Raw genomic sequence first — 26,990 nt, forward strand, 5'->3', positions numbered from 1 at the left:
CCAAATATTCCTGATAATCAGCTCTCCTGAGGCAGTGTAAGTAGACTCTAGCACATCCCTAGAAAAAGCATTTTACAACTTTGGAAGTTATAGGATGCTTCCAGAGATACCTGCAGAACACATTTGGCTTCCACCCCATTGATTCACACTGATGGCTTAACAAATCTCTGTTCACAGATTGCCTGGAAAGGAAAGGAAAGGAAAGGAATGGGAAGGAAAGAACAGGAAAGGAAAGGAAAGGAAAGGAAAGGAAAGGAAAGGAAAGGAAAGGAAAGGAAAGGAAAGAGAAAAACCTCTCACTGTTCATCCTGTACACTTTCATTAAACTTTGTCAAGAACATTTCATTGGTGTCTTTTGTGTCAAATTATTTTAGTTGAGAATTTTTTGTTCCCAGTTGGAATATTTCATGTGACTCATTATAACCATGAGTTAATACTTTCAGATATGTTCCCCAAACACCATCTGAGCCTTGTTTCAGCTTCATTCACAAATCCTTCAAGCTCCTTGCTCAATAACTATAATGTTTCCACTTGAGTTTAATCCCCTCTTTCCTCGCTTCTCATTTTTAGTGAAAGGAAAATTGACAGGCAACACCATCCAAGCAGTAAGGAGAGGCAGTGAAATGAACTTAAATGCTATGATGTAAATAATCAGCTTCTTCTAACAGAGCCGACCAGTAACTTCCCCAGAAGGATCCAGGATTTTTACATTTCCAAGAATCCTTACTGGAATCTTCCTGGTGTTGTGGATTCATGGACCCACTGAGTCAGGCCACCCCATTCCTCATTCCAGATCCCTCATTAACTAGCCTCCCCCCCGCAATCTGAATCACTCAACCTCTCTGAGCCTAGGTTTACAGCCTGTAAAATAAGGGGTTGGTAAATGATGTCTAAGATCCCTTTCAGCTTTTTATTTTTTAATTCTTGAAAATAAAAATTAATTTAGAAATAGAACAAAAAGAAAAAAGAAATCCAGGAAAGAACCTGTTGCTCTTTGAGCAGTCTTCCTGGTCTGCCTGTTTTGGTGGATGACACCATTTTTATTTAATTCTCGGAGAGAAGTATGCCTAGCCAGGCACTTTCCTTACCCTGTAACAGCTCACAAAACGCAGTCTCCATAAAAATGATTTGCATAACCCATTTCTCGGCTGCCGAGCTGTTCTGATCCTAATGCCTGGTTTTCTTCATTGTGTGGGTTTCTGTTTGCGTCACCGTGGCCGTCCTCCCCAGCTCTGCCTGTGACCCTGCCGTCGGGGGCCGTGGGTCTGTCTGCACTGCCTGCCTCCGCTCGGGAGCTGCTCGCGCGATCGGACTCCGCCGCCGCCGCCTTCCGCACGGTCCCCAGCGTCCGGGGGGCCCGGGAGAGGCTCCCACGGGGCCTTAGAAAGGAACAAATAAGAGGTCCCCGCAGGATGCCTTAGTCTAGGGTACTTCCAAAACTAACTCAGCCGGGCAGCGGGCTCCTCCCACCCCTCGCTTCCCTCTGCAGAGGGCTGCAGTTTGCATCCTCCTTGTGGTTTAGACGCCTCCGATCTTCCCGTTTCCAGTTACAAACGTCCCGCCGCCGCCCAGGTCCCAGGTCCGCGTGATGCGGTTTATTGTGGCAACAGTTCCCGGCAACTGCCCAGCTGCGGAGCGCCTCCAGCCCCGGCTCTCAGTGCGCAGGGGCGGGGGAGCAGGGCGCAGGGGCGCAGCAGGGAGCACCCCCGGGGTGCACCGCCCGCCCGGCCGGAGGGGAAGCGCGCGGCGCGCGGCATGGGCTGCGGACCTTCCCGGGCCGCTGAGGACCAGAGACGCGTGCCCGCGCCCAGGAAGGGCTGGGAAGAGGGATTTAAGGTAAAACAAGCAAACACAACAAACAAGCGGGCACAAAGCCGTTTGCCCCGCTTGGGGGGCGACTGGAGGCTGGAGCTGGGTCCGCAGGGGCTCACAGCCCTCCTGGGTGGGTGCGCGGGGTGGGAGCCGCTCTCTTTCCCGGTGTTTAACGGCTGTTGGATCCAGGACTCATCCGGCCACAGGACTAGCTTTGAGAGCCCTTTGTGTTCCAAGAACTTGCGGAGGTGGTCACACCCCAGGGCAGAGGCAGGAGTGGCAGGTAGGGCTGTGCGTTCTGCCCAGAGCTGGGGTTGGGGGTGATTCTGGGGGCGAGGGGGGAGAGTGCCTGAGAGCTGCTGTACGTTATTGGCTTCCGGAAAGTGGGCCCTTTGAGAATTACTTAGAGCTCGAAGAGATCGTGGAGGCCATCTGTCTGGCTGAGCCCTCTCGCTTACCTCCGGAGGACCCTGAGGCCCAGAGAGGTGGACGTCTTGCCTGAGGGTGCACAGCTTGTCTGGGGGCAAAGCTGGAGATAGAATCTGATTTTCAAGAGTCTCATTCTAATACTGTCTCTGCTCTCTCTTTCTCTCTCTCTCTCAGTTGCAAACCCCGTAATTTTTCTGGAGACATGAAGGGGAATTTTTTCCAAGGTGGGGCCTAGAGGGATGAGGTCCAGGATTTCGTCCCATCCTCACCACCATCAGTATTGCACAAATGAAACTGGGAACCCGCAGGGCTATACCTTGGAGAGGGGTCACCCAAAGATAATATTACCGTATAATCTATCATCAAAAGCAGGATTTTTTTTTTCTTTTTTTAAAGATTTATTTCTTTCTTTGACAGAGGCACAGCGAGAGAGGGAACACAAGCAGGGGGAGTGGGAGAGGGAGAAGCAGGCTTCCCGCTGAGCAGGGAGCCCGATGCGGGGCTCGATCCCAGGACGTTGGGATCATGACCTGAGCCGAAGGCAGACGCTTAACGACTGAGCCACCCAGGCGCCCCAAAAGCAGGATATTTTTAAGAGTGAAAAGGAACACTATTAACAAATTTGCCCAGTCTGGTTTAGGCCCATACAGTCCGCAGAAAACTGGGATTTACGGTCACCCTACCGAAAGGGCATTTTTGGAGCTACTGTCTAAAGAGCGCACCTTTTTTTTCAGCAGACGATGTGCCAGTCCATTTGGTGCCACTTACAGCAGCTACCGTGTAGGTGGCACACATCATCAAACAAACCAGAGACTCGGGCTTAGGACCTGGTATCCACCATCTTGACACTGTTTTCTGCTTTCTTTCTTTTTTAAGATTTTATTTATTATATTTGACAAAGAGAGAGAGAGCACAAGCAGGGGGAGCAGCAGAGGGAGATGGAGAAGCAAGGCTCCCCGAGGAGCAGGGCGCCCGATGCGGGACTCGATCCCAGGACCCAGAGATCATGACCTGAGCGGAAGGCAGACGCTTACCCGACTGAGCCACCCAGGCGTCCCTGTTTCCTGCTTTCTATCCCAACTGCCTCTGTCCCAGTTTAGGGCCCTATTACCTCTTGCTGGGTCTTCCTGGCTCTCCCACTGGCATCCTCCCTACCCCATCTGCCTCCCACACTGCCACCTTTCTTTCTAAGAAAAAAAAAATCCTTGGAGTGTGCAAAACCCTCTACACGTGGTCCCGCCATTCTTCCTGACGTCATCTTGTCCAGTCCCGCGTACTCCTGGGTCTGCCCCAGGAACCTGCAGTGCTCCCTTCCTCTGCTCATCAACTCCGTCCATGCTGTTCCCCATGCCATTCCCCCTTCCTGGAATGCCCTCCCCAGGCCCCTATTTCCAGTTCACCTGATGAATTCCTACTTAACCTTCAGCACTGAGCCCAAACACCACTGTTGTGACAGTCCTTTCTCACGTGGTAAATGTTTGTTTCAAACTCCTTCTGCCTCATGGATGTATTAGCTTCTTGGAAACAATTTGGTCATCTTTATTACTCATTACTGCTTTGAATTAATATATAAGAATACATTTTTCTCCCTTTTTCCAAAAACTATATTAATGTGGGGCATGTGGGTGGCTCAGCCGGTTAAGCATCTGCCTTCCGCTCAGGTCATGATCTCGGAGTCCTGGGATCGAGCCCTGAGTCGGGCTCCCTGCTCAGTGGGGATCCTGCTTCTCCCTCTCCCTCAGCCCCTCCCCACCACTCATGCTCTCGCTCTCTCTCTCAAATAAATAAATACAATCTTTAAAAAAACTATATTAATGTGACTTAAAATATTAACCCATTGTGCTTTTATTCTTTTCATATGAAAAAAATTTTTTTAATTTACTCTACTGGCATGATTACGAATAAGACTTCCATAGAAGGAAATTTTCACTATCTGTGTTTCTTATCTGGCCGTTAACCTTTGTTTCATTTCGTGGTTATTACTGAAAATGGTTTTGTTGAGCAGGAGGGAGGTAGAGCAGGAGGAAGTGATAAAAAGCAATCCTCTCTGGGTCCCTCTAAGCCAAGCTTCCTCAAGCTTGGGAGGGTTTCTGTATTTCTTCCTGAAGTCCCTGGGTATGAAAGTCACTGTGTCTCTGTTGGACTTCTGTCCAGTTCTCCTAACTGGTCTATCTGGGTCCTTCCTGCCCACCCCCACCTGTGCTCCAGCTTGTCCTCTTCATGACCTCCAGGGCAATCCTGAGTTATTACCTTCTCACGCATATACCTCCTTCCCCACCCCAGGCACTTGACTTTGGAAATCTGATCCAGCAAAGGTATGATTATTAATTAAACACTCTCTAGCTATCAGAGCAGTGCGGCTTTTGCTAACTTCCTAAATGCACAGGCTGAGGGTTCAGTAGTTCACCGGTGTCTTTAAAATGAGATGAACGGGGGGTACCTGGGTGGCTCAGTCGTTAAGCGTCTGCCTTCGGCTCAGGTCATGATCCCGGGGTCCTGGGATCAAGCCCCATATCGGGCTCCCTGCTCAGCGGGAAGCCTGCTTCTCCCTCTCCCATTCCCCCTGCTTGTGTTCCCTTTCTCGCTGTCTCTCTCTCTGTCAAATAAAATCTTTAAAAAAAAAAAAAAAAATGAGATGAACGTGCTTGCTTGCATGAAATATTTATGTGTCTTAGCGGCACAACTTTAAAATATTCTGACTCGAACTTCTCGAGACCTGCCTACTGACTTTCTCCTCACTTTTACCTTAGTCTAAAGTGGTAAAAAGACATGGTAATAAAATAATGCACGATGAGAAAAGCATGGGAAACTTTTCTCAGTTGGAGAAATGTTCTTCTGTAGGATGAACTCCGAGTTTCCGGCTTCTTATGAAAGGGAACAGACTAGATTGGAATAGACCATCTCCAAGGACCCTTCACAGTTTTTCCCTAATCTTTGACAAGAAAAGTCTTGTTTATCATCAGAATAAAAGGGACTAAGTGACTTCTTCTAGTCAAGATTTTTAAAAGATGGTATTTCTGAGTGTTTTTGGAGGGTTGCTATTTGTTTTTACATTCATTAGATGTAAACTAGAAAAATCAAATTTTGAAGAATACATTTTTCCTATATGTCTGCAAGACAAACATATTTTTAAAATGCACCTGCCAATAATGTGATTTAAGGTTTCAGCTCAGGGGAGACTTGACAGATGACTCCCTCCAACTGTTTGGCAAATGTGTTTCCTGAAAGATTTAGAACACACCCTATAGTACCTCCAGACCCAAAACAAACAAAACACCAAAAACAACTCTGTCTGTAGTTAAAACTAGTATCTTTTTTGGAATGCTGATGATTCTCCTGCATCGCTGTTAGCTTAGAATTCTCAGCTTTTCAATTGTGTCTAAAATTGATAAGATTTTATCCCCAAGACAATGAAGTATAAAATATAATTAATACAAAATACAGAAACATATTGATTCTGTACTTCTACCACAACTTCATCTCTAGGAAAAAATAAAATCTCCCCCCACCTCCCCACCCCCACCCCCAGCACCACGGCAGATAGACTTCTCATTGGTGTGAAAATAAAAACCCTGCATGCATAAAAAGAACAAGAAATCTGTTTTTCCATACCCCGAGGGGCAGAGATATAATTAATTTGTAAATATCTCTGGTCTTTGAACTCTATTTTCCAGTCTAGATTATGAAATAGGGTTAAAATTTCCAGAATGTGTTGCACATAGATAAGATATTTGAAAGACAGACTTAGTTTTCCAAAGAGAAAAACCTTACATTTCTGCTCTGGAAACTGAAGGCTGGTATATGTAATTTTATGTCAAAAGATTGTGTTTCCTCTGCTACCATTTAAGCTTTGGTCACGAACACAGCTTGAAGGCAGACTGGGTCTAAGTAAGCATAAAAGGGCGAAGATCCTTGCTAAGGCCTGGGTTCATGGCTTTGATGAAACCATTGGGAGATCATGCAGGGTTGTGAAACTTAAATATACTCTGACTTGTAGATGACAGAATATCTTTGTGAAAAGCCACCTTTGAGACTGAGAATGTTCAAATTTGCTCTCAGCTCCAAAAAGGGCATTTTGTTTGTGGTGGTTAAATTTTTCAGGGTCTCCAATGGGAAATGTTAGATGGCAACACTCATCCCTATGTTTAACTCAGTGCCTTCCTAGGTCCAAAAACCGAAGGGTCTGCAAAACAAAACGAAGTTGTAAAATCACCTGTCTCACCATCACTGCAGAGAACTGGTTTTTAATAGTTTATTTGGAAAGAGGGGCAAGAATACCTAACACGATTTTTGCTTTACCTTCAGCATGAACTGTGAGCCCCAGAAAAAGCATCAGTCTGCTTTTCCTTTGTTATATGTAACAATATGTATTTATATATATTTGTGATATATGTGTGCATAAGTGTGTGTGTGTGCATGTGAGAGAGACCCTGTCTGATATAATAGGATTATTATATAATAAACAATAATATGTAATGTCTATAAAGACTTTTCCTGGGTCGGCTTACCATACACGGACCACACGGCAGTAACTATGTCTAGGAAGAAAGACAAATGGAGAGAAAGAAAAAGCACATATTTGCTCTCATGCTTTCTCCATATACCATTTGTATTTCAAATCGATTGACTTCTTGTTTGCTTACTCGTTTGCTTGTTCAGTTGGTCGCTTTTTCATACTTTCCCATGGAGTCCTGAAGCACATATCTAACTAACCCTCAGCACGATAAAGTGATGTTGGTTTAGCTGGAGCGATCGTGCTATGTAAAACTGGTGATGAGGAGGTACGTGAGTCTCCCTATGAACATACGAGAATCCCTAACTGAATGACAAGAACCTGAGGGTGTTGGAGCCACCATGACCCAGCTACTGTGATTTCTACTTAGCCTCTGAGGGATTTCAAAGCACTTTGGAGAGCTTCCAGAAAGTGAACAAATGTGCTTAGCTTTTTTTTTTTTTTTTTTAATTTGTATGATTTTTATGGTGAGAGTACCAGGAGTTTCATGCTGTTGTCCTATTTTTTTTTTTTTAAATTCAATTTTCCCAAAGGGAATGCTTTCTGTTTAGTGCCTGGAGTCATAATTTCGAACCAGAGAGACCTCCCTCATTTATTTATTTTTTAAAAGATTTTATTTATTTATTTGACAGAGAGAGACACAGCGAGAGCAGGAACACAAGCAGGGGGAGTGGGAGAGGGAGAAGCAGGCTTCCTGAGAGCAGGGAGTCCGAGGCGGGGCTCAATCCCAGGACTCTGGGACCATGACCTGAGCTGAAGGCAGCCGCTTAAGGACTGAGCCACCCAGGTGCCCCAAGACCTCCCTCCTTTAAATGGAAGTTCTGAGAAATGTGCTGTCTCCCTTTCTAATGTTTCTGGGCCCGTCTCTTTCCCCCAGTTTCACTGCCACTGTCTTAGTTCACATTCAATCAGACCTCACCTGGAAAATTGCAGTCATCATTACTGGCCGCCCTGCTCCGTCTCTTCCTTGCTTCCTTCAGCTCCCCTAGTTTGCACTAATCCCAGTGATTTTTCTAAAAACACATGCCTGATTATTTTATTTTACTTCCATATACAGAAATCCTATGAAGGATTCCTGTCGCATTTAAAATAAAATCAAATTCCTTGACTTTCCTTTCCCACCTCAGCACCAACCCCTTTATACCTCCATCTGTTTCTGCTCCACTGGAAAAATTCAAGTTCATATGCTCACAATATTGTTTCATACCCCATCTTTGTGTGTGCTTAGACTCTTGTCTAGAAGGACCCTTTCTTCTTGCCCACTTTTCTTCTTGGAAACTCATTCATCAAGACCCAATTCAAGCATCTTCTCTTCTTCAACACCTTCTGCTGCCCCAGCAAGATACAACGTGGTACTAGGGTACCAGGGCATTGCTGGAAATACTGGGGTTTGGAGGTAGGGTCCTGGGGCCCTTCAAATACACAGGGGAGAAGAAGAGCACCCCTTGGGCCAACAACACAAAATCAATAGACATGAGAAGAAGACCCAGAGGACAATACTCATAGAAGATGATTATGTTCTTAGGTCTCCTGGGGACACTGAGGAGGCTTCCTCTGGTATGTGTGTCTTAGATGCAGAAGAGGTTGGCCGATCAACCCAAGCAAGAAAAGAAGAGCCAGCGCTGAGAGGGAGGGGGCAGGGGAGTTAGAAGGAACTGGAGAAAAGTGTTCCTGAACATATCAATATTTAGAACATGCCGCTGCCTTTCCAAATAAATGACAGTTCTTTAAATTGAATTAATTTAGCTTTTTGAAAAACTCACTACATTTTTGTCTTACTTTTCTTCTCTTGCTGTGGGACTCTGAAAGATTTGATGCGGACCAGCATTCTGGGTGTTGTCTAAATCACATATGGGCCCTTTTTTACAGAGTTTTGACCTATTTGCAAGCAACGGAATTGTAGTATGGAGAAATTGATATTCTTAAAAGGGAAAGGTGGGGTTGTACGCCAGTGCAGGATTTATGGAGGACCCTCTGGAAACCCATATTCATATAAAATGTGTACATCTTTGGATCCAGCATGTCCATATCTAGGGATTTATTCTCATGGAATGATTGGGTGAGTTCACACTGACGTTTATGCACAGATATTATGCCAGCACTGTTCATTATATTGAAAATATATATATAAACACAGGTAGAAACAACTAGATGGCCATCAGTAGGAATTGGTTAAACAAGTTGTGGTACATGTAATTACATAATAGACCACACTACAGTCATCAACTAAATGACTACTCCCCACCATTAAGTAGAACGAGGTAAACCTATAAACACTGACCTATATATCCCTATATACACTGACGGAAGCAAATGTCTCTGATATATTGTTAATGAAAAAAACAGGTTACAGAAATATAATACAATACCATTTAAGGGCGCCTGGGTGGCTCAGTTGGTTAAGCGACTGCCTTCAGCTCAGGTCATGATCTTGGAGTCCCGGGATCGAGTCCCACATCGGGCTCCCTGCTCAGCAAGGAGTCTGCTTCTCCCTCTGACCCTCCCCCCTCTCATGTGCTCTCTCTCTCTCTCATTCTCTCTCTCTCAAATAAATAAATAAAATCTTTTAAAAAATAATACAATACCATTTAATATATAACCTGATTTATTCACAAATAGCTTTATTAAAATATAATCCACATATCATACAACTTGCCCATTTAAAATGCACAATCCACAGTCCTCACCACAATCTAATTTTAGAGCATTTTTATCCTCCCCACAAAAGAAACCACTATCCATTAGCGGCCAACCTCCACTTCCCAAGCAACCACTAAATCTATACTCTGTTTCTATTAATTTGCCTAGTCCGAATATTCGGTAAGTGGACCCATCTTTGCGTCTGGCTTCCTTCACTCAGCGTAATGGTTTCAAATGTCACCTACGTAGCAGTGTACTTCAGTATTTTATTTCTGTTTATTGCCATATAATATTCTTTGGTCTGGATAGACCACATTATATTTATCCATTCATCAGTTGATGGATATTTGGGTTGTTTCTACTTCTTTAGATATTATGAACATTAGTTTTGAACATTTGTGTGCAAGGTTTTGTGTGGACATATGTTTTCATTTTGCTTGGGTATATATACCTAGAAGTGGAATTTTTGGATCAGATGCTAACACTCTCTTTGGCTTTTTTTTTTCTTTTAAGATTTTATTTATTTATTTGAGACAGAGAGAGAGCGCACAAGCAGGGGGAGGGGCAGAGGGAGAGGGAGAAGCAGGCTCTCTGCTGAGCAGAGAGCCCAGTGTGGGTCTTGATCCCAGGATCCTGGGATCATGACCTGAGCTGAAGGCAGACGCTAAACACCTGAGCCACCCAGATGCCCCTCTGTTTGACTTTTTGAGAAACCCTCAAATTGTTTTCCAAAGTGGCTGCACCATTTTATATTCTCACGGCACTGTACAAAGGTTCCAATGTCCCCACATCCCCGCTCACACTTATTATGTGGTTTTTTTCATTGTAGTAATCCTGGTAGATGTGAGGTGGTATCTCCTTCCGGTTTTGACTTGCATTTCCTTAATGACTAATGATATTGAGCATCTTCATGTGCTAATTAGCCAATTCCAATTTATTTTTAAAGATTCTATTTCTTTAAACAAACACATCTGGGAAGTTATATACTAAGATGTTAATAGTGCTTTTGTCTAAGGAATAGTACCTACTTACTTTCTACTCTGTTTCTGTATCATTCAGGTTCTACCAAAAGAACAGAACCAGGATTATGGCTCGTTGACTGGATAGATAGATAGATAGATAGATAGATAGATAGATAGATAGATAGATGTATTACAAGGAATTAGCTTATGCGATTATGGGGGCTGGCTAAGCAAGTCCAAAATCCACACAATAGCATAAGCAGTCAGAAAGGACAGGTTGGAGTTGAAGATGCAGTCCACAGAATGAACTCCTTCCTCCTCAGGGAAACCTCAATTCTACTCTTAAGGCCTTCAACTGATTGGATGAGACCCACCCAGATTATCAAGGATACTCTCTTTTACTTAGTCAACAGATTGTAGACGATAACCACATTTACCAAATACTCTCTCAACAAACACTTAGTATGATGGAATAGCAATACTGTAGACTAGCTTAGTTGACACGTAAAACTGATCATCACCAGTCTCCTTCTGTGTTATTTATTTTTACAATGAGTCTGTATTACTTTTTTAATCAGCAAAAACAATAAAGATACTTTCATTAAAAAAAAAAAAACACCTTTTTACACCGCAATATCTTTACTTTTCACACTTGATGAACGTGTTCATCTTGGAGTCATCTGGGGCGCTCAGCATAGTAGCTTGTACCTGATAGATTCCTAGTAGATACTATATCCATTTCTATTGCTGCTATGACAAATTATCATACACTTGGTGGCTCGCTACAACACAATTTTACTCTCTTCCAATTCTGGAGATCTGAAGTCCAAAATCAGTTCCACTGGGCTCAAGTCAAGGTGTCAGCGGGGCTGGTTCCTTTCAGCAGCTGCGAGGAAGGAATCCTCTTCCTTGTGTGTCCTGGCTTCTAGAGCTGAATTCCTCCCATTCCTCGGCTGGTGGCCCTTCCGTTATCTGTTGCTGGTAGCATCTTCAGCGTGTCTCAACTTCTCCACTTCTGTAGTCACGTCGCCCTCTGTCTCTTTCTCATAAGGACACTCGCGGTCACACCTGGGTAATCCAGGATCATCGAGCCATCTCGGGGCCCTTAAATGAATCACATCTGCATGCAAGGTAACATCTCCAGGGAGCTGGGGCTATTCAGCCTCCACTATGAGTACTAGTTGGCTGAATATTTGCAAAGCAGACCTTGTGATGTTGTTTCCATCTTCCAAGAAACCATTTTCTAAGAAATCTTGACTCTCACATGGAGCCGTTCCCTTTTCACAGGCTGATGTCGGTGGGACTCATTCCAGGGAGGACGGCAGGCCCCAGAGTGAAGCTGCACTATGCAAGGACACTGTGGGCAGCCCCGACAGCCTGGAAAACCAGGCTCTGTTGGGAAGCTTACCTGGAACCATCCCAGAAAGTTCCCCAGCTCTTAGTGAAAGAAACAGAAGAATAAATTCAGGTAATGGCCCTCATTTATATGAATCTCCACAAAATACTGTCTCTCTAAATATATTGTATAATGTATGGTAGCAACCCTTTTATCACAGTTTTGTGGACCAGGCGGTGCTCCAAATGGCAAAGTCCCTACCTCTGAGACATGAAGATGGAGCCTTAGGACTTCATTATGTGAATAAATAATGCTAACCATTAATCTTCTTGCAGATGAAGTAATTAAAACCATCTTGGTTTTTTTCTCTTTTTTTTTTCCTTTTTTCTTTTTTTCTTCTCTCTCTCTCTCTCTCTTTTTTTAAGCTAAGAGCCCTTACTGGTGGTTGGGAAACAAGCCTTAGGAATAAGACTCACACAGACTTTGGTTACATTCCTGTAAACTTCAGCTGTGCTCGCATCTTTCCAAGAGAAAGTTCTCCATTTGAAAAAATAAATACAACCTACATCAAACTGTTTCCCCCGTGTCTCCTATCCAAAGGATCAGCAAATATACAAAACAGTCATCTTCCAAAAACACAGAAGAAGTCATTATGACCTGGTGTGCTCCCTAGAAACTATTTTGATTTTTCCCGTGTTTGTTTTTCTTTACTTGAGTTACCACTGCCCCAGCTCCGGTGTTGATTTAAGAGCCTCTGAAACAAAGTGAGCTCAATAGAACTCAAGGAAAAATGCTCTGGTTTACTTGAGGGGAAGGCTTTCGTATCATTCCTCACCACTGTCATTTCTTCCGTAGGCACATGTGAGACCTGGAAAATAGATGGGTTAGTCGTTAAGCGTCTGCCTTTGGCTCAGGTCATGATCTCAGGGTCCTGGGATCGAGCCTCGCATCAGGCTCCCTGCTCAGTGAGAAGCCTGCTTCTCCCTCTCCCACTCCCCCTGCTTGTATTCCCTCTCTCGCTGTCTCTCTGTGTCAAATAAATAAATAAAATCTTAAAAAAAAATAGATGGGTTAGTAAATGAGATTCTTTTCCGTGGACTTTGGGGGCACTCTCTACTAATGGTAGATTTCATATTAGCCTTCACCTGCTGGTTCTGATGTGAGGTAGGAGGTGGGGGATACAGCGGGGCAGCCTCTCCTCTCTCTGTGTGTCCGGCCAGCACGTATATTTTTTCTCAATAATTCCACTGATGGGAATTCCTCCTAGACCTCGGCACAGATGCTCAGTGTCTATGGTGCTAACAGACTGTAGACCGTAAGGTGCACGGGGACCCGGGCGAACCCTCGGTCAGTCCGTCCAGCAGGGTAGTGCTGACAGACACACCAGGCTGGGGAGGGAGTGAATTTTAAAGTAGGTGTTCCCAAGATGTGGTGTAAATTAGTTTCCAGGAAAGACCTTCCCACAGAATGAATAAGAACCAGTACCCTACGCTTTATATTTGTTTTCTGCCCGGGTTCTCTTCTGTCTCTTTTCTGCATCCCTGCTCTGCCCATCTTTAGAGTGTATTTGTTAAAAATTTCAAGTTTCACACTAACACTTCCCAAGTCTTTCCTTTAAAAAAAAAAAAAAACTTATTTTGAATAATTTCAGACTTAAGGGAAGTTGCAAAAAAACAAAGAATGCCTGTATTCTTTCCTCCAGATTCCCCAAATTCTAACATTATACCACATTTGAATGTGATATAATTACATGCATCACGGTCCCTCTCTCTCCCCCTCCTTCTCTCTCTCTCTCTCTCTCTCTCACACACACATACGTAGGTTTTTTCTGAGAGCAAATCGCAGACATAATGACACTTTACTCCTAAGTACACCAGTATGTGTTTCCTAAAACAAGGATATTCTTTGCATAATCACAGGACAAGGATCACAATCAGCAAATTACCCCTGATGCAGTACATTATCTCATCTGCATATTCAAATTTTATCAATTGTCTCACAAATGTCTTTTATAAATAAATTTCATGTTCAAGATCTAATCCAGGATCACATGTTTAATTTAGGTATCATGCGGTGTTTTTCTCCTTTAATCTGGAGCCAGTCCCTCAGCTTTTCTTTGTCTTTTATCAGATTGATGTGTTTGGAGACATAAGCCATTTACTTTGTAGAAACTTCCTCAGTTTGTGTCTTTCTGATATTTCCTGACGATTATCTTCAGGTTATCCATTTTTAGCAAAAATACCAAAAATGATATCATACCCTGTTTAGTACATCAAATCAGGAGGTATGCGATATCTATATTTGACCTTTATTGCTTTTTTTTTGCCTTGCAAACATTTTTTAATGTAAAATTTATCAATCTTTTCTTTTACTGAATCTGGAATTTGAGTCATAGTTAGAAAGCCTTTCCCTATGCCAGAGTTAAAGATGAATTCACCTACGTTTTCTTGTATGACTTCACTTTTTACACTTACGAAGAATTTCTAGCCTTGTGAGAAAACACTAATCTATATGTTAACTGCATAGGAAACAGAACTGTATGTTCAGTATGATGTCAAATTTGTAAAAATAAAATTTGATATAGCAACAACGGTAATCTCTGAATGGTAAGAGGATGGGCATTTTTCTTTTTTTCTATACTTTCCAAGTTTACTCTGATAACCATGTATTACTTTCATAATCAGAAAGAAGCATCATGTCACTTTCCCACATTCCCCCCAATCGTCTTCAGCATCCTGAGAAATCACAAGGATTAGTTGCAAGACCATCATAGTGGAGGGGTTTCTTTGTAGGTTGACCCCCGTCAATGTCAAGCCAGTATTTTGGTGGACTCAGAAAAATAATTGATCGAGATGGTTGTTTTTATTTCATAATCATTTTAATAATTTTATTACATTAGTGATAGTTGTCGACTATGGCATTCTCTTTAGAAGCATCCTGATGGGACGCCTGGGTGGCTCAGTCAGTTAAGTGTCTGCCTTCAGCTCAGGTCATGATCCCACGGTATTGGGATCGAGTCCTGCATCGGGCTCCTTGCTTAGCGGGGAGTCTGCTTCTCCCTCTCCCTCTGCTGCTCCCCCTGTTTGTGCTCTTTCTCTCTCTCTCTGACAAATAAATAAATAAAATCTTAAAAAAAAAAAATAGAAGCATCCTGAGAGGGGAAATGGACCATGCAGTGCAGCTCTTTCCATGACCTTGGGGAAGGAGGTGGCAGAGAACACGGGTATTGAAGTCAGACATTCTTGGATTCAAATCCTAGTTGATTCTCTTCCTACCCGTGTCACCTTAAGCAAGTTAATTCGCCTCTCTCATATAGTTTATTTATACAATAGGGATAATGGTAACTCTGTCACAGAAGTCACAATGTTACAAAGTATGTAAAGTACCTAATATAGTGCCAGGCACCTCAGTGCTCAGTAAGTAGTAACTATTACTTTGACCCTTCCAGATAAGCCCTTCTCAAAGAAAAAAAAAATCCTCCTAATTCTTTGAAGAGGATTTACCTCTAACTTTTTATTGAATTTTTCTCTATTGTTTCAAGCTTTAGTTTACTAGTTTACCGACTTGAAAGACATGTTTTACCACTCTAGCACTCTTTAAAGTGAAAATTGAGTCTATTTCAAGGGTAGAAGACCCAGCACTGGACGAGAAATGAGATTATTGGCAATTTGTTGAAGTTACTTGCAGTGGTCAATAGAGAAGTCTCTTGTAACAAGGTGAATATTCTGAAGTGAGAAACATCTGGCTAGTGTGTGTGTGTGTGCGTGCGCGCATTTTTTTTATCTTCCAGCTACAAATTCATGAAAACTGTCTTTGTTAACCAGTGAGGTTAGAAATTTTCATAAAAAGACTCAGTCCACTAGGTGGAATGAATCTGGTTACTATCAGGACTTCCCGATGATTACAAAACAGAAGATAGCCCATTTCTGAGGACTCCTCATTGCACCTTTATTTTATAATGTGAGTCTGTAAAAACAGATGCTTGCTTGTTTATTTGTAGAAGTGGGTGATTTCTATTGGGGGGATCTTTCTCATTAGTGCAGTTTATAAAGGCTCCCCAAGAAACTGTTTCAGTGCCATTTTTAGAAACAATAATAAAAATGTAGCTGATATCACTTGACTTCAATTGTGATTTGGTTCAAAGACTCTTTTCAAAAAGGCATACTCTTACTTACATAGATTTAGCAGATAGCGTCATTGTAAACTCAAGGTTGCAGAACTAGAAGTCTCTTGGCAACATCCCACTGTTTATCCTTTGTATACAAAGCATAGAAACCAAACTGCAGCTCAGAAGAGTCACTGGAAGAGTATCTCCTTCCTAGCTGTGCTTTAGCTTCACAATTAGCGTAGAGAACCCATGTAGTCATACTCAAGTGTGTAAGTGTTGTTACAACAAAAAAGTAGTACATAGCAGCACATGAAAGACTTCTTTTTATGTTAATACGGGGCCTGCTAAGTAAACAGTATATTATGCTGATGTGTATCCTCTGTAAAAACATTAAGAATTTGAACTTCAAACAATTCAAAGATTTATAATAGAAACATATATAGGTAAGAGTGCTGAGACTAAGATTTAGTTAAGTAACCTGATTTATAAGGCATCCATTTAGCATCTGATTGATAAAATGTTCATGCTTACATTTCTATTCCTTCTTTCTTTCCCTTTAGACCTAGTGACCGGATTAATCCATAAACCCCAACCCCTAGAGAGCCGAGAGCGACAAAAGTCATCAGACATTCTGGAGGAATTAATTGTTCAAGGAATAATACAAAGCCACAGCAAAGTATTTGGAAATGGAGAATCCTATGATGTCATGGCAAGTAATTCCATAATTAACATTAGCTTATAGTTAAAAATAGCAATAGAATAGGATCGGTAGCAAGTTACATTCTGCAAACTCTTCAAGTCGCCATGCAGATTGTAGCATTTAGCTAAGCCAGTTTTTTCTCCCATAAATTCTCTCTCCTGTCTACACATCACCCTTCTCTACAGATTCACGAAGTGCCCTAATCATTTTTTCAAGCTTATTTATTTAAGCAACCTCTAACCCCAATGTGAGGCTTGAACTCACGACCCCGAGACCAAGAGCTGCATGGTTCACCGACTGAGCCAGTCAGGCACTCCAGAAATTGCTTTAATCTTCAATGATTAATGAAGACAATAAAACATCTTGGGTTTTACTGAATTTGAGAGACAGTAAGCCCCATTGAATAACCTGCCTTCATTCTTGGAACAATTTTTATTAAGCCTTACCTGTGTACTAGGTATTATGACTATAAAACTGAACTCCGATTTCTGTAATAGGGAAATACACCTGAATACCAAAGCTATAACAGACATGCTTATATACACCCTAAGGTCAAACATGAGGAAATGAATACAATGATAAAAATCCTCATACTCTAATTTTTTTTCTTTGTTGATTCATCTTGACTAACTGATCATTGTTTTTCCTTAGTGTGGGCAGTATTTTTACTTTGATTTTAACTGGTTGTGGGCCAAGTCTTGAGTCCTTAATTTTTAAATAAGTTCTAAGCCCGTGAAGAGGATAGCAGGTGTTGTTTTGGTCTGTTTTCTCGTTTGTTTGTTTGTTAACCAAAGCGCCCAGGCAACCCCCATCATCCTAAAGAAGATGGAAAGAAGAATTAACAGAGAAAAGAAGCCTGAGGAGAAATGAGTAAGAAAAAAAAGAAAGACACAGAAATGACGGAAGTAGGGACCAGAAGGAATATCAAAGTCTCCTCTATGGTTGCCTGTCCCTGTCTTGTAGGGAAAACAACTAACTGGGAATAAAAAGATGCATTATTTAAATTAAGTTTGCCACCTCGACCAAGTCACTTAAGTGTTTGAATAAAGGTAATTTCCTTCTCTGCGTGTAGGAAGTGCTGAGAACTCATGAATAAAAGCCAAAGTGGCATTTTCTTTTGAAGAAGGAAAATACGTCCCGCAGAAGGTATTTGAGGAAAAGAGAGGAGATGGCGAAACCTCATGAATGATATTATCGGGCTGCCAGTAATAAGAGAGTGTAGGGGTCAGGGGATGGTAAAAATAGATGATATAATGGAAAAGATAATGCCAGTAAAATGACAGTTTACATCTGGGTGACGCTATTGTGATACGGGGCACTTTAGAATACCGTATCTTATTTGAAATTACTAGAAGATGGGTCTTTAACATGGAAAACGAAGGGAGGGATTTTTTTTTCTAGCTGTTGGGGAGTCTCTGGGGGTCAGAAAAAAGGAAGGTGTCTCAAAAGGAAAAAGACAGGAGAGCAAACTGGAGGAGAAGGATGGATTGTGAAAACTTTCAGTAGCGAAGCAATGCCTTCTTTAGGGAAATGCTGTAGAACCCTGATGCTAACAGCAGTGAGAACAGCATTAAAACATTTGTCAGTGATTCAAACGCCAGAGATAAATGAGTTCAGACTGAGTCTTTACAAGGGCACCAGCAGAGTTAATTAATATAAACTACAGCATGAAAGAAATATATCTATTAAAAAATGAAAACTATGGGCTTGACCTTTGATAACATCATTAGGTGAGCCCAAGAGGAAGACTGGGTTCATATTATATTGAAATGGAATTGTTGTCAGGAGCCTAGCTGGAGTGTTCTCAAAAAGATCTAAAGGTGACAGGACCACAGAGGTAGGCAAGAATAACACATTTCATTTCTTTTGCTTTTTGCTTTGCAATTGGGCCATGATGTCCCAGCATAATCCAGACTGGCAACAACACAGCTGTGTGTTTTATCGCCTAGGGCCGTGGTCCTTAACCTGGCTCCACATTCAAAGCACCTAGGAAGTTTTCAAAAAATCCCAGTGCCCAGGTCCCACCTGGGACCAGTGACTGGGGGGTGAGCCCTGGCTATAGAGTTCCCAGGTGATTCCGGTGGGCAGCTCTGGCTGAGAACCACTGCCCTGAGGTTTCTACCAACGTGGACACAAAATCCTCAAATTCATCATAAAGCTGCAAAGGGTTAAATCTTTTGAAATTGAATTCCCGGGGCATCTGGGTGGCTCAGTCCATTAAGTGTCTGCCTTCAGCTCAGGTCATGGTCCCAGGATCCTGGAATCGAGCCCCACATTGGGCTCCCTGCTCAGCGGGGAGTCTGCTTCTCCCTCTCCCTCTGCCTGCCACTCCCTCTGCCATGCTCTCTCTCTCAAATAAATAAATAAAAATCTTTAAAAAAAAAAAAGAAATTTAATTCCCCCATTCATTATGAAAAAAATTCTAAATTGTTCCTGAAAATGTTATTATAATGTTATATATATTAATATTATAATAAATATATATGTTAATATTATAATGTTATAATAATTATATATGTATTATTATATATTATATATAATTATATAATTAATATTATAATGCTGTAACACACTTTCAGGTAGAGGACTAAGGATATACCCAGGAACATATGGAAATGAAGGAGAAAGAATTGTACAGTGTCACAGGTAAAGTCTCTCAATTCAGGTGTAGTGAGAACATATGTATATCAGATACCAGGTGTCTTCATATTCTAGGAAAAGTTAGGAGGCCAATGTACAAAGATGAGTGAATACTGAAAGGGGAACCATACTAAGAACAGAAATATTATTAGACAGTTCATTCTTTTAATTATCCAATATTTAATAATAGTTAATTGGATCATACTTTTATTTATACTATCATACTTAATTGGATAGTTAATTGGATCATACTTTTAACTATCCAATATTTAATGATATGTTTTGAGGAAAAAAAGAACAGATGATAAAATTGGCTAAAAAAAAAAAAACAAACCGAAAGGGATGTAAATGTCAGCAGTTCCTACAATGTGATGAAGCCAACTAGACGTGTAACACAATTTCTTCATTGATATCAAAAAAATCTTTTAAATCAAATATTAGGGAGGAATGGAATAATAAATGGAGACTACTTTAAAAACAAGACTTCTTATGTAGACCAAGAGTATAAATACAAGGGAATGTTAGACAGATCTGTCCACTTCTGCAATTTGGTTCTCATGTAGACGGAAATATAAGGAAAGATTCTGTAAAGTGAGGGTCCTCTGCTCATCTGCTGAATCAGGGGACAGCGCCCCCGCCATGGACCAGTCTCTCCCTGGAGTTCCATGGCAGTATCTATCCCCCATAGGCTCCCACTCATCTTTTTTTTCTTAATTTTTATCATTTGCTTGTTAGCAAATACTACAGCAATTCCATAGTGCCCCGCCCACCTCAGATAACATGCTTTCAAGCAGATTCATACCAATAGAATATACCCTCACTCAGAAGGAATTATAATGATATGCAAGGAATATAATATTAAGCTAAATATCAGACTAAGTGAATCTTTCAGTATACTTTAAAACATTCTAAAGAGACTTGAGTGGCTGTATTATAAATGTGTATATACTTTATATACACATGAAACTATGTGTCTGGATGGGTATAGATCCCTACAAGAGTTGTACTTGGCTCTCATTTATCCACATTGGTATTGTCTACTTGAAGTGTCTTTTCTCCTAAACTCCTTTTTCCCCATCTCTAAACCCGCCCAGGGTCTCCAAACACAAGACTCCGATTTCTCTATTGACTCCTTTTGTCTCTGGCCAAAGTTTATTCCCTCCTCTCGGCAACTTCTGTGTGTGGTAACCTTCATTAGAGTGAGGGAGTTGGTTCACCTTGCATCAGAGTCTCTAACATTGTTGAACCTCATGAAGAGTTTTTTAAGGAGGAGGACGTGGACTGGGTGAGACTAATGTCAGCTAACGCCGTGACCTTGCTGGATGGCCTCAAGGGATGGAGCAGGAATGGCAGGAAGCTTGGACCCGTTCTGTGCACAAGACTCTAGTGAGGGAACTTAGCCAACGTAGTTCATCTGTGGGTCAACAGTTAATTAGGGAAGTTCTGAGGAATCCACAGTGGCAGCAAAAGGAATATATACGAGCAAGGATGGCTGGAAATAAGATCCAAACCTTATCACAGCATCTTTAGGCATAGCAATCCTTTGCTGGTATTCTTAAAGACAATCATTGAACTAGCGACTTCTATAGGTTTTAGAGTCGATTTTTTTTTTTTTTGAGTTTCTATGAGTAGCACCTCTCTGAGTGTAATGTTATCATTGTTATTTTCAAGTGCCGACAGTTGGTAAATCTTGACTTCAGAAAATCCAGTGGGAAAGAATACAGATATTTTCCCTGAGGTCTTTCAAGGAAAGGAAGAGGGCTGCACAGGGAGGATTCACTTCTGGAAGCAGGAGGAAGTACTTGATTTTGTAGGTGTCATCTGGGATAAAGCCACAGGAAGAGTCCACCCAGACCCGAAATCCCACATCTCTCAGAACTACTCATCTACGCCTTTAGTCAAGATGCAGACTCCTGTGGAAACCCTCACAGAGTCTTTCTTCATTGAATCTGAAGATTCAATGTTCTTTGTACCATTTCATGTTCTTTTAGCCCTCCATGAGTGAACTTCCCAAAAAAACTGTTTTCATACTAATTTCACAGTATCTTTAGCTGAACCACTACAGCAAAAACATCCCTCTTTGCAGCAAATAGCTTTTGCCAGCAGAGAGCCTGAGAGCCAATTGTCATAAAAATAATACAGTGATGGGGGAGGGGAGCTTGCTTTGACCAACATCCCACGGTTTTCATGTAGTGAAAAACTTCTCACCACATAAAACTGTCTGATGGCTGTAACTGAGCCAGAACTTCAACAAATGTTTCCCTCTAAAAGGCTTTCCGAGAATCATGGTTCTTAAAGCTGGAAGGAACCCTAGTGGTCCTCAGCCTCCTCACTATTTTTCCATGAGAGAAAACAGAGTCCAAAGAGAAGAGGTGCCTTGTCTCAGGTGACACCATGGGTATTAGTGGCCGACCCAGGTTTAAAGCCCAGGACTCCTGCTGGCCCCTGTGATTCGGGTTCCCATTCCTGCCCTTCAAGACGAACACTGTAACTTGGTGATGATTCTGTGTTGAAAAAAGCCACCGCTTGAAGACATGAGCAGACATCTCTCCAAAGAAGACATCCAGATGGCCAAGAGACACAGGGAAAGAGACTCAACATCACCCATCATCAGAGAAATGCGAATCAAAACTACAATGAGATATCACCTTACACCTGTTAGAATGGCTAAAATCAACAACTCAAGAAACAAGAGGTGTTGGCGAGGATGTGGAGAAAAAGGAACCCTCATGCACTGTTGGTGGGAATGCAAACTGGTGCAGCCAATGTGGACAATAGTATGGAGGTTCTTCAAAAAGTTAAAAATAGAACCGTCCTATGATCCAGTAATCGTACTACGGGGTATTTACTCAAAAAATAAAAAAAAACACTAATTCAGAAGGATACATGCACCCCTATATTTTTAGCAGCATTATTTACAATAGCCAAACTATGGAAACGGCCCAAGTGTCCATTCACTGATGCATGGATAAAGAAGATGTGGTGTATATATATATATATATATATATATATATATATATACACACACACACACACACACACACACACACACACACACACACACACACAATGGAATATTACTCAGCCATCAAAAAGAATGGAATCTTGCCATTTGCAGCAACATGGATGGAGCTAGAGAGTATTATACTAAGTGAAATAAGTCAAGTCCGAGAAAGACAAATATCATATGATTTCACTCATATGTAGAGCTTAAGAAACAAAACAAATGAACAAAGGGGAAAAAAAGAGAGAGCAACAAGCCAAGAAACACTCTTAACTATAGAGAACAAACTGATAGTTATTAGAGGGGAAGTGGCTGGGGGGGGGCAGGGGGATGGGGAAACAGGTGAAGGGGTTTAAGGAGGGCACTTGCGATGAGCCCTGGGTGATGTATGAAAGTGTTGAATCACTCTATTCTACACCTGAAACTAATATTACACTGTACGTTAACTATACTGGAATTAAAATTTAAAACTTCATTTAAAAAGTCATTGCTTTCACTGAATGAAATGTAATGACCATTTCCTGAGTGATTACTGATACTTCCTTAAGAAAGAAAATCCTGTGAAATAAGTATTATTAAAATGTCATTTTTTTAAAAAAGATTTTATTTATTTATTTGACAGAGAGAGACACAGCGAGAGAGGGAACACAAGCAGGGGGAGTGGGAGAGGGAGAAGTAGGCTTCCCGTGGAGCAAGGAGCCCGATGCGGGGCTCGATCCCAGGACCCTGGGATCATGACCTGAGCCAAAGGCAGAGGCTTAACGACTGAGCCACCCAAGCGCCCCTAAAATGTCATTTTTAAAATGACAAAAGCAAGGCTTACAGAGCTTAAGGACTCAGGCCAAGACACACCATGGCCAAGCCAGGGCTCAAACCTAGGTCTGTCTGAGTCTTGGTTTGGTATCTTTTTCTATTGTGCTGGACCTCCTCTCTGTGGATGTATTTTCAGTATGGGCAGTCTTATAGTATAAAGAAACAATCTTTTAGATATTACAATGGATATCAATAGTTCTTTTGTCTTTAAAATTCTTTAGAGAAATTACCTAGAACAATCAGTTTATTTATAGTGAAACCCCAGAGTTCATTGGGACCTTCCCCGGTTGTCATAAATCTATACATTCTGACCTAGAAGGACATTTGTAGCAAATTAAGTGAAAAAGGCAAATTGCAGAGCCTGGTGAGGGTATAATCCCATTTGTTTGGCTTAACATTACAGAGGTACTACACGTACATATGTATATAAATATATGTGCATAGAGAATTCTGGAAAGACACATACCAAACTCTAGTTCATGCTGATGAATAGGACTGGGGACCAGGTGGTTAAACCGAAGCCTAGGAAACTATTTATGTATTGCTTTACTTTTTCATGACCAATGTATGTTATGAAAAATTAATTTGTAGGGGCGCCAGGGTGGCTCAGTTGGTTAAGCGTCTGCTTTCAGCTCAGGTCACAATCTCAGGGTCCTGGGACCCAGCCCTGCATCGGGCCCTCTGCACAGCAGGACTCTGCTTCTCCCTCTCCCTCTGCACCTACCCCTGCTCATGCTCTCTCTCTCTCTCCCTCAAATAAATAAAATCTTTAAAAACATTTTTTAAATTAATTTTTAAAAAGAAAAAGTATGTACATTAAAACTTTCTTTATAAACCCTTTACAACAATTTTACTCTTTTATAACTAGAAATTGTAATCAGAAAGTCATTATCCCTGCTTTAAACTACAGGAAGGGTAATAGTCGGGGATGTTTCCTAATGTCATGAAAACATTCTCAAAGTCCTGACGCAAAGGCCAGCCCAGGGTCACTGCTCAGTAATTGTTAATTCTCTCCTTTTTGAGACCCAGAGTACTAAAACCCAATCTCGATCCCAAATGAAAGGCCTTTGTAGCCTGTGGAATATTACAAAATTATCAGATTTAACTTTTTACCTTGAACTACACATTCATCGCTCATCTGCTACGTTTCTCTGCCTTGTGCTTGTTCTCCAGAATTCTCCAGAATGTTTTCTTCTCCTGAATCCTCTTCTGGCTCCAGAACATCTTTACATTCTTTCATGGGTTTCAGGAAGAGCCTGTTTTTGTTTTTTCTAGACATCTCGCAGACTTTTTTTTTTTGAGGAATTAGTTCTGTTGTTCCCAGCGTTCACATGGTGGTTTTAACTCTGCCAAAATACCTGTGTCGATTTTTAGGACTGACATTTTACACTGTGTGTATTCTGCCTCTCCTGGATCTCTCCTCAGCCCCTGAATAACGTTTGTTTCTCCCTTTTGAAAACTGTCTTCCTCCAGGTAAACACGACGCCGCTGAGAAAGCTGCCAGCCAGGCTGAAAAAGCTTAAGCTCAAAAAGGAAGCAAAAGCATTCACAATGAACGACCTGGAAGAGAAGATGCGGGCGGTGGAGAGGCGCAGGAAGGTACCCAAGCTCTCGCCTGAGCAGGTTGCCTGCTGAAATGCACTCACATAGGCCTTTCCTATCTGCTGCTTTGAGATTGGGATCAAGCATTTGAGTAAACTGTATGCTTCCTGTGCTGTATGTGTAACTTTCCTTGAATTCTCTTTGTGGGGTGCAGGGGTAAATCCACATCTTGAAGCTGGCTGGATGCCGGTTTCATCCATGTAGGCTCAGGAAGCAGTGTTCCCTTCTGAGTATGGAGTCTTCTTCATAGGGAAGAAGAAAAGCTTCAGTTGGGGCGGGGATGGGAGGAGGCATTGTGTGGGAGGATGGAAGCTGAGGGAAGGCCGTGCAGACCATCAGAGGACACCTGGTCCCCATCACCCTCTGTCCCCCATCCCGTCAGAAGCAGCCTGCCCAGCTGTGGGCTGCCGACCTCTGTCTCCATCCTCCTACCTGGCCGCTCGGAGACCAAGGGCCACCCAGAAGCTCCAGGAGCGGAGGGAGTGTGTCTGCCCTCCACAGCAGTGCCTCAACCCGTGTTTGTGAAGTGACTGAATGATGAAATGGACAAGCCATACGGGTTCATTTCAGGCACAGGCATGATTAAGTTATTTGGGCTCATTTTTCTTCTTTCATACTGCTTTTCAGACTAAAGAAGAAGACATAAGGAAAAGGCTGAGGAACCACCGACTTTTGGCCAATCATCCGGATGCAGCGGAACCGGTTGGGGCTGAGGTTCCCTCTGCCAAAGGACTCGACACCGTGACCTCTGCCGAGTTTGAGCCGGCCCACCTGCAGGGAGCAAAGCCTCTGAAGAGGAAGAAGAACAGTGCAACCTCTAGTGAAAAAAACTTCAGTTACGAAGGACTTGGGGTGGTGGAGTCAGACTGGTCCTACAACCAAGCGGATGATGCATTTGAATAAAGCCACCTTACCCGAATTTCGTGAAAAGGCGCCCATTCTCCCTGGTTGTGACCATCTTAGTCTGTCGCGTGTTTTTCCTGGCGGCCTGATCTCCCCCCACTGGGACGCGCCGTGGGTAGAGGAATGATTATGTAAGCGGCAGGGGCTGATCTGAGTAAATGGAATGCCGCTGCTAGCGAAAGGGAAAAAAACCAAGAAGATTTGACTAGCTTCCAGATGATAGAGTTGGCATTCTCCTCCAGTGTGACTTCAAACATCGTGAAGATGTCTTTATGGATCCTTCCCAGCTTACATCAATGTGCCAGATGCAGCCCTTCTTTTTGGCTCCGGGCCCTTGGCCCTCTGAGGGTCCCTTCAGACGAAGTGCACGGATGTGAATTATGTATTTAAATGAGCTGTAGGCTTCTTATTACCTGTATGTTTAGTTATTTCTTTTTAACTCTCTTTGTGTGGTGAAGGATTAAAGCCATATCTTGAAGCTGGTTGAATTATAGTTTCATCCATATTAGCTTTAAGCAAGCTATATCCAATTCTTAAGAACTACATATGAAAAAAGAAAAACTTCTGTTGGGTCTAGGGGCTAGGAGGATGTCCAGGAGGGGGTGAGCTGGGAGGACACCCTAAAGTCAGTGTCTTACTTCCCTGTGAGCACTCGGAGCTGAGTTTGCTGGCCCTTATCTTACAGGAATTATGCTTGGTTCTCCCCTCTGCTTTACCATCCACATCCAATCGTTGCCAAGGTTGGATGTGTCTCCATTCTGAAGATCTCCCCTCCCTTGTCACACGTTCCCCCCCCCACACACACACCCAGCTATCATTCAACGGGATCACAACTTCTGTTGATCTTCAAACCATAGTCCTCTGGTTAAAACCCTCTCTTGGCCTCCTTTTGTGGTCAAGATAAAGTCCAGACTCCTTTCCATCACCGGTAAGGATCCCCTCACACAATGTACCTGCACTGAACTTTTAGTTCCTAAACTCGGCACACTCTCCCTAGCCTCGGGGTCTCTGCACCTGCAGATCCCCCCTTCCCCTCTCTCCCTCCTGCTACGTGAGCTGCCTAATGCCCTCTTGTTGTTCGTGTCTCCACTCAGACCACTTCCTCCAAAGCTCCTGGTCTGGGTGAGTGCCCCTCCCTCATAGTGCCTTTTGACACACTGGCCCGCTCATCTCTGCACTTACCACCCTTGGTTGGAACTGCCCAATACGTTTGCAGCTCCCCCACTAGATATCTCAATATTAACAGGGCAAGAGACAAGGCTGTTTGTTTCCCCCTCGGGAAGTGAATGGCATGTAAGTGCTGTGTAAATATTTTGTTAGCAGATGAGTCAATGTACCCATACATCTTCCAGAAGCAGGAAAGCCCCAGAAGATGGGAACCACTAGCTGGGGCAGTGCCAATTGGACTTGAGGACCACAGGGCCCCTCCTGTTTAGGCATTCCCTTTGGGATATTGTGTTCCTATAGCCTATAGGACTGAGGACTCTTGCAGCCAATGAGGCATGATGTTGGAGGGTGGGGTTTCTTT

The 26,990-nt window shown here is 42.5% G+C and overlaps 1 protein-coding gene and 1 long non-coding RNA gene across 2 annotated transcripts in view; one reads left to right on the forward strand and one right to left on the reverse strand.

The window, feature by feature from the left end:
* Positions 1-1,733: 1,733 nt before the first annotated feature.
* STMND1 (stathmin domain containing 1) lies at positions 1,734-25,637 on the forward strand. The gene is made up of 5 exons (XM_036083605.2): positions 1,734-1,836; positions 11,644-11,824; positions 16,361-16,509; positions 24,431-24,556; positions 25,187-25,637. Exons 1-5 carry the CDS (start codon positions 1,756-1,758, stop codon positions 25,460-25,462), a joined length of 813 nt encoding a protein of 270 aa, XP_035939498.1. The 5' UTR covers positions 1,734-1,755; the 3' UTR covers positions 25,463-25,637.
* The window catches only part of LOC118530228 (uncharacterized), a 117,840-nt gene continuing 102,722 nt past the window's right edge, over positions 11,873-26,990 (reverse strand). The window contains exon 5 of the long non-coding RNA XR_013441415.1: positions 11,873-12,560. This is a non-coding gene — a long non-coding RNA (uncharacterized LOC118530228). The remainder of the gene's footprint in view (positions 12,561-26,990) is intronic.

This window comes from Halichoerus grypus, chromosome 9, assembly GCF_964656455.1.
Source record: "Halichoerus grypus chromosome 9, mHalGry1.hap1.1, whole genome shotgun sequence".
Lineage (NCBI taxonomy): Eukaryota > Metazoa > Chordata > Mammalia > Carnivora > Phocidae > Halichoerus > Halichoerus grypus.

What these genes read in the sequence shown, in the direction of transcription:
- STMND1 (XM_036083605.2), top strand. Translation starts at nt 1,756, where the DNA reads ATGGGCTGCGGACCTTCCCGGGCCGCTGAGGACCAGAGACGCGTGCCC. An exon ending in GCTGGGAAGAGGGATTTAAG is followed by an intron (nt 1,837 to 11,643) that starts GTAAAACAAGCA and finishes CCCTTTTCACAG; the next exon opens with GCTGATGTCGGTGGGACTCA. An exon ending in CGGTGGAGAGGCGCAGGAAG is followed by an intron (nt 24,557 to 25,186) that starts GTACCCAAGCTC and finishes ACTGCTTTTCAG; the next exon opens with ACTAAAGAAGAAGACATAAG.